General features: G+C 41.0%; 1 protein-coding gene across 8 annotated transcripts in view; it reads left to right on the top strand.

Moving 5' to 3' along the window:
- AGPAT4 (1-acylglycerol-3-phosphate O-acyltransferase 4) overlaps nt 1-12,958 on the top strand; it is a 122,319-nt gene that overhangs the window by 89,109 nt on the left and 20,252 nt on the right. For all 8 annotated transcript variants that reach the window (XM_043544302.1, XM_037895113.2, XM_037895114.2 and 5 more), the window contains 2 exons: nt 1,857-1,932; nt 12,417-12,615. In XM_043544302.1, coding sequence (XP_043400237.1) covers nt 1,857-1,932; nt 12,417-12,615 — 275 coding nt within the window. The remainder of the gene's footprint in view (nt 1-1,856; nt 1,933-12,416; nt 12,616-12,958) is intronic.

The following is a 12,958-nucleotide window of genomic DNA, read 5'->3' as shown; positions in this document are numbered from 1 at the left end:
AAGTATAATGCTCTAATCCCTGCTATACTGGGAAACCTACAGCACTGCCCACAAAAGGGAGATGTGCTGATTCAGATGCAGCTTCCAAGCAGCAGAATCTGAGTTCCTGGCTACAGTATGAGGCTGCCATCTGTAGCTGGAATCCCTGTGAATTGAAACGTTGTGTTAATTCAATTGGCTAGTGCTCCTTTGTTTGTGTTTTGGGGGTTACTTTCATGAGCACAGAACATCAGCTGATAGGTAGCCTGCTATGCTTCTCATGTGTTTAATGGCACTTGTAGCACAGTTTTTTCCCCTCAAAATTCAGAATTTTTCAACTAGATCTAATAGGAAGCTACTGTATATACACACCCCTGAGTATCCACACGCTGCCAGTGGAAAATATCGAGAGAGCTACAAGCTCTTGAGAGAATTTGAGGGGAGAGGTTGCTACCAAACCCATTAGCACGCCCTAGAATCCCTGTGTGATGCCTGAAGAATGTGATCAAGTGGCCAGCTCATATACTGCTCACAAGTGAGCAGCTTGTTCTAACCACAGGCGTTCAACAGTCCTTCTAAAGTAGGATATGTGCCTCCCTGCATGCGTCCCTTCTCCTTGTCCTCCAGACTGTGAGCCCTGTATCATCCTGAGGGTGGCTCTGGAAACACAGATTAGCTGTACATGGCCCTCACTAGTCCACCGTTCCTCTGCCTCTTTGAACTTCCTGCGTAGATCCTGAAGTAAGCGCAGGATTGGGCACTAAACTTCTCCTTTCCAGTCACTGCTTCAAGATCAACGCTGATAAGTTTGATCCTGGAAGCATCATATTTGCCCAGCAAAGTGTTTCAAGGTCTTGCTGATCATGAGACAATTTGCATTTTTAAGATTCTGATCACCTACCTGTTTCCACTTAAATTATTGTATCACTTTAACAGCTGCTGTCTCATGGATTTCTAGAGAAAAAGAATGTTTTCCACTGAAAGCCTGCACTCCAGCTTGCCAATTGTGAAACAAGTATTAGTTTCTATTTGTAGCAGTTCTCAAAATGGGAGAATTGGAGTTTTGAGGGGACGGGAATTATGTTAATCATAACGTTTTTTCTAATATCTGGTATCTTGTGAATTGCTGGGACTTTTGAATGGCTGCTTCATACCATTACAAAGCCCAAAAAATTGCAGCTTTTCAAAGACACAGGACATGCATTTCTGGTGGTGGTGATTTATGGGCAATTCCATTTTAAAATTTTAACTGGTGCCTTAGGCTAGCAGGTGCTCTGGGTACGGTTCTAGAAGTGAACATTGTCAAGTCCTTGTCCAAGGCCAATGTAATTTTCATTCCCAGAGGTGGTTGTAGTTTTTCATAGGTATCTCCTTTTCTTACTGGTAAATTACAATTGAAATAAAGCAAATCTTTTTTATAAAGACATTTTAAGCACTGGGAATAGCTGTTCCAAAAGCACTAAATATGATTGACCCTAATTGCAAAGGGAAACGAGTTTTACCTCTGAGTGCTCAGTTGTTAAACAAAATCTTGGGATGACTTAATCTGTGAGGTAGGAAGTTAACCTATTTGAAACTTTTATGTAGAAATATAGAAATGCAAACCATCATCCTATTAACTGGAAGAAGTCTTTATTGAGCTGCAAGTTTTACAGTATATTTCTAGCTCCAGATATTTCTAAAGACTGTTTATGGCTCTTACACTTGAAGCTACACATCACTGTGTCCAGAATTTGTACCTCAAAAGGCAGAACTAAAAGGAAAAAAATAATTAGTAAAGTAAATGAGTAGTAGTTTAATTAGATAGCAGTTTTAAGATCCACATTAAACAATATGAGTGTACTTTTTCTTTACTATCTCTTCTTTACTGTTTGCAGACGGATTCCATTAGAGGAAGTCCCAGAAGATGAACAGGAATGTTCTAAGTGGCTTCACAAGCTCTATCAAGAAAAGGTTGGTTTATTATTTGGAACCACTAGATTAAGATAAATAATTTACATTAATATTATCATGCATACTGCAGCAGGGCTTTTGAGTAGGGCAGGTGTTCTTTCTCCATACACAAAAAGCAGCCTTATACTGTCAGTCAGTCAGGATCACCTTTATTTTAAATTAAAAGAACATAAGTAAAGTTTCAATGAGAGAACAGAGGAATACAAAATGGTAACTGCCTCTGAATCATGGAGAAGGCATTTAAAAGTGCTGTATGCAAGAAAACCTAATAACTGATTATCTCTGGGTACCCTGCAGATGGAAGATTCAATATTCCCACTCGTGAATTTGGGAATATTTTTTTTTAACAGAGTCACAAAAATAATTTTAGAATGGTCTGTGAGCACCTGTGTCTGCTACAGGATGTATAGGAGACATACATTTTAAAAAACAAATATTAATTTAGGACATGTTAATGATAAAAATAGGTATGTCAGTGTTTTTCTGCTAATGGAGTGTGGCATCTTTAGAGTGGCAGAACTACTCAGCTTCTGGGTTTTCCTAGCCTATAAACATAGGAGGCAATGTTTTGCGGGTCTATTAGTTACACACCCCAAACTCCCATTTCAGTCAATGGGAGTCAGTATGTGCAAGGAATGTGGGTCTAGTCTGATTAGCCAGGAAATGTATGAGTGACATCTTTTGATATATAATACAGGACTTTTCAGACCCAGAGATGGCTATGGAGTCTGCCAAGACCTGTTTCATGTACAACGTATCGATGGAATAGTAAGCCCCCTGCTATACCACTTATTGTGTTTCTGTATTCAAACTGTTTGTGTAAAGGACATTTTTCCTGAACTGGTTAAGTTCTAACCCTGTTCTTGACTTCATCCATAACTCCCTTAAGCAGCTTATGAATATGGACATACAGTATAAATTACTTTCAAGTCTTGTAGACATAGTTCTGTCAGCTTTGTCTTTGGGCTCCTCCCCTCCCCACTGGCTCCAAAGTCATGGTACTGAGGCCTGGTTTGAGGGGGACATAAATGGTATATTTCCACAGTAAGTATATTAAGTCACCTTCTGCCTTATGACCTGGTGGAAGGTATAAAGTAAACACACGTGGTCCTTTCATGGGTCACTAATATGCCACTTTTTACTACTCTCTACCATGTGGTGGCTTCTTCCCTGGAATTTCTGTCCCCAAGATAATATCTAGTCAATTGACAATAGAACGCTTGAACTGAACAAGGTGGTGATTATTGCTTTCCACTTCCTCCCCTACTTCTGTCTCCCTGTCACAGCCTTTATATTACTTATCAAATATCTTATTGATCTCTTTCTTACCGGCTAATGTTCAGGCAATGCCAGTAAATAGTTTAAAAATATCCTGTACTAGGTTCACAAATAGGCTGCGTATACAGTATAATTTCTTCTATGTAATATACGCTGGGCTATGTCCAGTTATTTATAAATCCTAATATTCCATTAAGTATAGGAAGGAAGAATATGCAGCTCTGTGCAGCCAATTCTTCCTCTGTCTGAGGGGAATCCTTAAAAAGATTAAGGTCTGAGCCTGCTCCCATGCCTCTTGTACTCCAGTGAAACTCCACTGATTTCGTTGCATTTATTCCGGACTCACGAGTGTATATGAGAGCAGAATCAGGCTCTTACTCAAAATCCATATTCTCCCCAGGGCTGGAGGCAGAGAGTTTTGAGAGAAAGGAACTCTTGATTGCTTCTTCAAGAAACTGTGGAGGAAAAACCATAATTCCCTCTAATTTTTTTACCACCATTTTTTTTAAAGTATATATTTTTAAGTTGGATAATAAGTAACAGAGCCACGTTAGGGATATTTTAAAATGGGTTTTCTTTTGCAGGTTAATATTTTCAGATTATTTATTTATTTTTGAAAACTTAACAAATGATATATTTAAAGGGGCAATGATGCACTGCAAGATATGTACTTATCAGCCAACCTATGTATGAGTGGGATACCTTTACAAATGAGGTGAGGCACCCCAAGGTGGGCATCTGTTAGCTGCTGAGTATATTCCCTGGTGCCTGTCCTGTGTTGCTGGACATACTACTGTATGTTGTTTGTGTTTTATTGCCCTTGAGGCAATGCATTTCTTTGGCCTGTTGCAGTGTACCCGGGGCATGCCAGAATTACTGTTTAAATGTTAAGGACTCAGTCCTGCAAAGTGCTGAGTGCTCCAGCCATGATCCAGCAAAGCACCAAAGCAGAGGATTTACTTTAAGCACCTGAGTAAGGGGTTGATCCTGCTTCCATGTAGTCAATGGAAAAACTCCAGTTTGACTTGAATGGTGCAGGATCAAGCCCTAGTTTCCCCTAAGATCACTGTACTATGCAAGTGCTTAAAGTAAAGCATGAATCAAGTCCAGAGTAATGTTTGCCTTGCAGGATCCAGGCATAAATCCAAACAATATTGATAAATGTCCTCTATGTTGTTCGGATTAATGGGTTTGAATAAATGAGGGAATTTTCAGGGTAGTTAATGGAAACCAGTGGACATGATCCTGTTTCCTTAGACAAGGAGGTTCTACTGCGTTATCACCTTCTTGTCAAGTTTCAGTTATGCATTCTCTAATCAGAGATGCCATGTGTTGCATTCTGGGATGCAATCCAGACCAGTGAGGGGTCATCACTGTCTGCACTGCAACTTTGGGTGCCTCACAATGCTTTGCTGTTGTAGCTCCCAACCTGCGCCGCTTACAAATCGGCTTCCAGCTTGCAGGTCACACCCTGAGTGTCTGTGTTTAGCTACAGCCCTGATCCAGCAGCTCTGACTTCAGAGCCTGTCAGCAACACTCCACTCACACTCTGGCTTCCACCTGCCTGGTTTACGACTTGCATGGTGGCCCCAACACACTCCCAGTCCTGGATTTGGCCCCAAACATGTGTTCTGCATTGTCCAGCCCTCTCCAGATACTAAAGGTCTGTTGCCCCTGCCCAGTTCGCTATTTTAACTGGAGTTACCGAACAGTTAAGTTTAAACTCAACATTGGATTAGTTTTAATTTTAAAAAACCCAGATTTATTTAACTACAGAGCGAGGTTTTAAGACGGTACAAATATAAGGCATTAAAGTCAGAAATAGTTAAAAGAGAAATAAATATCAACATTTTTCTAGCGGCTAAAACTTAACCAGCTAGACTTGGATCAAGGTAAAATCTTTACCATGTGTTCCCAGCACCAGTGATGACCAAATTCTCAGGTCAGGATCTCCCCCATCATCAAAAGGCTGGTTCCTTTATAGTCTTAGGTGAAAGAGAGAGGGATGGAGGTTTTAAGAACAGGTTAGACAAACACCTGTCAGAAATGGTCTAGTTATTACTTAGTCCTGCCCTGAGTGCAGGGGACTGGACTAGATGACTTCTCAAGGTCCCTTCCAGTCCTACACTTCTATGATTCTGTGGAGAGATGCCTTGGGGTGGTTTTGCCTTCACTTTTACAGTCCAGTCACCCTTTGAAGTAGATATTTCTGCGACTTACCCCTCCAAACAAAGTTTATTCAAACAGTGAAGAAGGTGACATGGAGTTTGGTGGTGAAGGTGGCTCCAGGCTCTTTCTTCTCCCCTGTGTATGCTAAAATGTAGATTTGCCTTGTGTCCTGTCATTTCCCCCCTTTCTGACTCAAGGACCCTATTTACTACTTGTATGTAAATTGAGGTAAACACACACTCCTTTGTTTAGGATAGACCTGTTTAACAACTTTTGCCTACTCAAGGCAATGTGAGTTTGAACATGTGCTAACTATATCATATAGGGGGAATTCATAATTTTACATATAATGTTGCTTCATACATTTCTCCTTGATATTTACCATCAAGTTATTAGTTTTCAAATGATACCTCACAAAGCATATTTTGTACAAAGATTTTTGCAGTAGTGTGTAGAATGTAAATCCAGGGGTGCGTTCCATTTCAGTTTGGTTCATTTTCTGGTTTAGCCATTATAGCAAACCTAACAAACACAGCCTTTGCAGATAAATGGCCCTGGCAATGGAAACAAATATCACTTATTCCTAGCAGAAACGCTTTGCTAAAAATTACGAATGTATTGGAAATAATGTTGAATTTGTCCTCCACACATACACCATGTAGTAATATGAATTATCAGTATGCTATTAGCTTTCTATTGATATTTTACATGACACTTTTAGATACAGGTTATGACCTTAGTGAGTTGGGGTATATTCAACTGTCCAGGCCAGCTGAAACTCACTACCCATACCAGTGAGCATTGGGATGCTGTTAAGGTCATCGCTCCAACACAGAATGCAGATCAGAGGAGCCCCAACATATACTATTTTTTAAAACCATAATTTTTGAGTGCTGACCAGACATGCCAAAGCCGTGAAAAAAATACAGAAATTGGCCTTAGTTTTGGCTTAATTGGCTTGTGAGTTGCTTATTGGCTAGTTTTTGGCTTGTTGCTTGTTTGGCTTGTAGCCTGTTGCTTCTTTTTTTTTTTTTTTTTTTTTTTTTTTTTTTTGATTGGCTCCCGGCAAGGAGGGGCAAGAAGGGGAGAGAGTCAGGGGTGCCCAGAGGGCTCACCACAGTCCCAGACTGCACTTCAGGGGGATCTAGTCACACAGAGTGTTGGGGTTCTTAGGGATTGTTTTGGCCTTGTTTTAAAATGGGATTTGCTTGATTTTTGGCTTATTGTGAAAGTTGGGGTGCTTATTTACCACATGAAAGTTGGCAACTGTGGTGCTGACTCTTTCTTTTTAGATGCTGTGAGTTGGCAGTATGGCAGTCAGCAAAAAATTTCTTTTCCACAGCAAACATTCCACTCTCAGTGAGCACAAACACAGTTTTAACTCTCAACAAACACACTGAAACCCCAGAATCTTTCCTCCACCAAAACAAAGGAGTGTGCTTCAAAATGGCCTTTTATTCTTCTGACCTTTTGCTCCTTCCTTATGCTCCTGTAGATGCTAGTCCCTGATGAATGGAACCCATTTTGTTATACAAGAGTGATTGATTATGCTTTCCTATTTCCTGGGGAAATTAACTGAGGGGTTAAACAAATAGGCAGCAGCTGTGGCAACCCAATTATCTGAACAAATGGGGAGTTGAGTGTAATTCAGATGAAAATATGTTCATATTATTGAGCTCCAGTAAAACATTCGATTTTTCCAACTTCAACTTTCTAATTGAACTATGTACATAGCTAGGAGATAGAGACAGTAATTCGGTCCATGGGACACATTTGCATAGTGGAGCAATCTGTTAATCAAGTTTGAAGAGTTGGTTCTTCTGGAGTAGCAAAATTTTATATCTTTCATCGATATGGCATATTTTGCTAATGGACTAGGTGGCACAGAGAATTAATGCAATGGTTTTTCAGCCTCTGAACACCAGAGCGCACATGGCATAGACCCAGGTGGACGTTGAATTTATTGGTCTTGCCCCAGTCCTTAGTGAACATTCTCCCACAACACAATTTGGCATGACGATCGATAGCAAATTGCCAAGGAGATTAATGGTGGAGTTAGCAACGTGCATCTATAGGAGAGTGGGGAAATCCACAGGAGAACACTATAAGTAAGCATACAAATATTATATTAACAGCATCTTTTCCTCTCTCGTGGGTTTCTTCATGTGTGGGGATACTTGGGGCCCCTAATCTTGGACTTCCCTTAAGCAGATATATCTTTCAGCATGCTCAGACAGTCACCAAATTTGGGCTGTTGTGGCCTTCAAATCCCCTTCTTGGTCTGAAAGTTTCAAAATCTGAATCCTGTTTGGGTTAGTCAGAAATAAAAATTGGAGAAAAAAAAACATATCTGAATCTTTTTTTAAAATATGTAAAGATTCGGATATGTGTTTTTTTCTCCAATTTTTATTTCTGACTAACCCAAACAGGATTCAGACTTTGGAACTTTTAGACCAAGGGGGGATTTGAAGGTTGCAACAGCCCAAATTTGGTGACATTTATATTCATAGGCTTCAGGACAAACATTAGTAGGCATTTCTGTTCTGATGTAAAAACAATCACCTAACGCACTTTAGCAACTGGAAATAAAAGGAAAGCAGATAGAGCAACAAAACTCATGTAATTCAAAAATTAGCAGCTGATCCTGCGGAGTGTCTCCTGGGAAGTGCTGAACACCCTTGAGTCACTGATTTCAGTTGAAATTGAGAGTATTCAGCTCTTTCAAGGGGGTCGGGTTCATAATTTCATTGTACACAAAACTGTGATTATTTAAACAAATTTCAGCTCATTCAGTTTGACTTTTCATCAGGTAAAGTTACTTTATTGTATTAATGACACCAGCATCTGAGGGTCAAAGTGGAAAATACATTTTGGGATAATAAAAGGAGCAAGATAAATATTTTTGATAGTTTAGACCACCTGAGCCCATTCCTTATCTCTCACTGGTATAAATCAGGAGTGACTCTATTGAAATCAATTAAGTTCCTCCATGTAGAATTAAATCCACACAATTTAAAAGGACATAAGTCCGCATGTGGATTTTGCTGGTAGCTGACAGAAAGATACCAGTAAGGGATGCCAGAACAGACACACGGTTTCAGTAGTGGTGTTGCACCAATGCCAAGCAGGTAATACAACTTCCTTAATCTTACGAGAGATTCCCCTGTTTAGGCATCAAAGGATCACACTAGCCGTTTTGGCCACAGTGTTGCACTGAAAACTCATGTTCAGCTGATTATCCACCCTAACCCCCAAGTTCTTTTCAGACCCATTGCTTCTCAAAGTACAGTCCCCCAGCCTACATTCTTTGTTCCTAGATGTATGACCTTACTTTTAGCCATACTAAAACACATTTGTTTGCTTGAACCCAGTTCAGCAAACCAGATGGCTTTGTATCAGTGACTTGTCCTCTCATTAATTATCCCGTCACCAATATTTGTGTCACCTCAAACTTTATCAGAAGTGATTTTATATTGTCTTCCAGGTCATTGACAAAACGTTTAAATAGCATAGGGCCGAGAACCAATCTCTGTGGGATGCCACTAGAAACACACCCACTTGATAATTCCCCATGTACAATTATGCTTTGAGACCTATCAGTTAGGCAGTTTTTAATCCAGTTAATGTTTATTTTTAATTCATTGAAGAGGGCTCAGAGAAGAGTCACAAGAATGATTAAAGGATTGGAAAAGGTGCCTTAGAGTGTTGGACTCCAGGATCTTAATATGTTTAGTTAACAAAGATAATCTTAAGGAATGAGCTGATCGCAATCAATAAGTGTGTGTGTGTGTATACACACACACACACACACACACACACACATATCAAATTTCTATGGAAAAGAAATTTGGTGGCAGAGGACTCTTCCATCTATCAGACAAAGGTATAGTAAGAGTTGGACGTTGAAGCTAGACAAAATCAGTCTATAAATAAGATGCACAGTTTTAACAGTGAGGGCAATTAACCATTGGAACAATTTACCAAGGTTTGTGGTAGATTCTCTGTCAATGGAAATCTTTACATTCAGATTGGAAGTTTTTTCTAAAATATATGCTCCAGTTCAGCGGTTCTCAAACTTTAGCAGCCCGAGCACCCCCATTTTGATTTAAAATTTTTCACTGACCCCCAAGTCCCCTGCTCTGCCCCAGGCCCTGCCCCCACTCCAACCTTTCCCCTCAGGCCGCACCCCGACCCCACCTCTTCCCTGCCTTGCTCCTCTCCTTCCCTCCCAGTGCCTCCTGCATGCTGCTGAACAGCTGTTCCCCGGCGTACAGGAGGCACTGGGAGGGAGAGGGAATAGTTGATCAGCAGGCCAGCAGCCCCGGACATGATTCTACCACCTCCACCGAGTGTGCCCCATCCCCACTCCTCTGCCTCCTTCCCAGCGCTTCCTGAAGGCCCCAGGGAACAGCTGTTCCCAGGTGTGCAGGAGGCACTGGGAGGGAGGCAGAGGAGTTGATCAGTGGGGCCTGTGGGCCTCCTGGAGTACACTCATGGACCCCAGTTTGAGAAGTGCTGTTCCAGTTCACACAGGAATCAGCTCAGATGAGTCCTATGGCCTGTGATATGGAGGAGGTCAGTCTACGAGATTATTATGGTCCCTTCTGGCCTTATGTCTATGAAGAGCCCTATCCAGCACTCCTGACTTAGGTAAAACTAGATTTGAGTGGGAGTTTTGACTAAGTAAAAAGTGCTGAACTAAGTAAAAAGCCCTTTAATTAATGAAATGGAAAGAGATGCACAAATGTGACAGTGCTGAATTATTTCTAATAAATGTGCTTTAACTGAAGCACTGACAGGAATCATCCTGAAATGTGGGAACAAATTACCAAAATAAATTTCAGTAAATGTTTGCTTTAATAGATTTTTTTTTTTTTTTTTTTTAATATTCTCAGTGGAGATTTTTGCTGAATCACATCACTTGCATCAGGCTGACTTAGTGCTTCAGGACTCGATGTAATATTTTTAACAAATTTAAGCTACTCATGGATGCTATGGTTAAAGAGTGACCTTTATAAAAACCTAGAAATCTAGGCAGACAGGTTAGCTCAGATTCCAACAACCTTATCTGCAAAGTTCTGTGAAATTCCTCACAGCAAGAAACTTGGCTCCATAACTGAATGGAGGCAACCCAGCTTAACCAGGCTATCCATGACATTGTGGATGCACTGGTAAAGGTGAAGAAATCTGAGTCCTTGCACCTATTATGTAAGTCAGTCTCAAACCTCTTGCGGAGAGGAAGGCTAAACACTTGCTTTGGTAGTGCAGAAGCCCCCTAGTGGTGATGTCTATAACAGCAAGGGAAAATTAAGAATTCCTGACTAATGCTGGTGTTTAGAAACATAACTATATGTGACATGACATAAGCCACTCATTATTAGTATATTTAGGTTAACCTGCTCATAAGCCAGACCTTCAAGGCACTTAAAAGGAAATTTCATATTTTGGGTAATTTGCCCAAGACAGTTAATTGACCATAATGATTCCAGTTCATTCTAATTCACAGGCAAAAAAAGGCGTGTAATACATTTCTTTAATCTCCCTGAAAAGAAAGAGTAACATTTTAAGTATTCTATAATCTTTTGAAAGTTGTATGTTCACTTGGAGTTAGATAAAACAGCAGTAGCCTGTAATTGCTCAAATTATTATTGATTAAAGAATTACTAGAGTAAATTAGAGTTTAAGAACATGTAAAAGAACAGAAATTAAATGACCTTTACTCAGTTGTTTGGGGCAATGCTGGCTACTGAAGAGTTATTAATTAATTCTGTCACAAAGCTAGCTATGTAACTTGATGGACAGGGAGATACGGCCGCATTCTGACTTCTCTTACAATGTTTTTCACGCTGGTGTAAATCCATTAGCTTCAGTGAATTTTTTCTCCTGGTAAACATTGCTGCAGTGTCTGGATGCTCCATCCCAAAGCAAGTTGGAGGGTTTTTTCCATTGACTTCAGTGGGAACAGGTAAAGTAGTGAGCTTGAACATGAGAAAGTAGCTAAGGGCCACATGCTTCTCTCTGTTATATGATGTAGGGGATGGCATTGGAATTAAGACCTTCGAAAGTGCTACAAGCACAACCCTCTCCTACTAAAGGTAACAGGAAAAAGTCCTCTAGTTGAAAACCAGATGAGATTCAAACCTCTTATGTGGACAAGTCTCTAGAGCAGTGGTGGTCGGCCTGTGGTAATCCGCTAACGGGCCGTAAGACAGTTTGTTTACATTGACCATCCACAGGCACGGCTGCCCGCAGCTCCCATTGGCCGTGGTTTGCCGTTTCTGGCCAATGGGAGCTGCAGGAAGCGGTGGCCAGCACGTCCCTGCGGCCCACGTCACTTCCCGCAGTTCCCATTGGCCAGGAATGGTGAACCGTGGCCACTGGGAGCTGTGGGTAGCCATTCCTGCGAACAGTCCATGTAAATAAACTGTCTCGTGGCCCACCACTGGTCTAGAGGGAGGATAAAGGCCCACGCTCTGTGAATCTGGGTTACGCTGGCAGCATCAGTCTACTGCCAAAAAGGTGGGTGTTGAGGAAAAACATTCTTTGGAGGACGAGGCCAGCTGGCACTACCCTGAACTCCCATCTGGAATGTGGAAACCGTTTAGATACAAGTTGCAGAAAACATTAGAAAATGGAGGGTTTGGTGATGAGAGCATTCCTAGACATTTCTGTGATGTACCAAGGGTATTTGTCTGATGGCTGGCACTGCTGTCTGTAGGTACAGCAGTCCTGTACCTATTGGTGTAAGGATGTACACAGAATTGAGTACGGTCAGGCTGGATGCTCATTAAAACTGCAGACTTGCGGGAATGTAGAGTCATCTAAACGAGCAAAGGAAGGGAAGGGAACACTAATCAGTATGTACTCAGGAGCATGAACTTTCATTCACTAAAAAGCACAAGATTTCCAGCCATCACTTGGTGTTTGATCTTCTTTTCAGAATAACTACTGTTCAGCAAGAGAAATATCAGAATTATAAAAGGCTGCTTCTATTATCCAATAGGGATTCAGATGTTACGTTTCTTTGTTCCAACCAGGATGCCTTTCAAGAAGAATACTACCGAACAGGAACCTATCCAGCTACTCCCATAGTGCCACCTCGGCGGCCATGGACTCTTTTGAACTGGCTTTTCTGGGCCTTATTGCTGCTATATCCTTTATTCCAGCTGCTTATCAACATGGTCAGCAGTGGATCATCACTGACGCTGGCTAGTTTTGCTTTTGTCATCATTGTGGGTAAGTTGTTTGAGGATCACTTGAGGAATAGCTCTTTAAAAGGGCAAAGGCCCATCTTTCATTTTTTTTGCTGGGTACTATTTGCACTTGCCTAATGAATTTCCAGATGCAAATCAGATGTAATTTCCTGGTGCATATTTGCACTTACAGTCAGGTAATTAGGGTGCAGGTCTCCAGACTTACACCCACAGTTCAGTTGCTAATGTAAAAATGTGGGTGTAGATTTAAAATGTGGGCTGTAGACAGACCGGTCCAGAAGCAATGCTGTTCCAGTGCATGTGAGAGAACTGGGGTTTGTGGATGTGGGCACAGCTGCACTGTACCTTAAAATAATAATGAGTGA

This window comes from Chelonia mydas, chromosome 3, assembly GCF_015237465.2.
Source record: "Chelonia mydas isolate rCheMyd1 chromosome 3, rCheMyd1.pri.v2, whole genome shotgun sequence".
In the NCBI taxonomy this organism is placed as follows: Eukaryota; Metazoa; Chordata; order Testudines; family Cheloniidae; genus Chelonia; species Chelonia mydas.
Note: the sequence above shows the minus strand (reverse complement) of the source record. Positions and strands in the feature narration are given on the sequence as shown.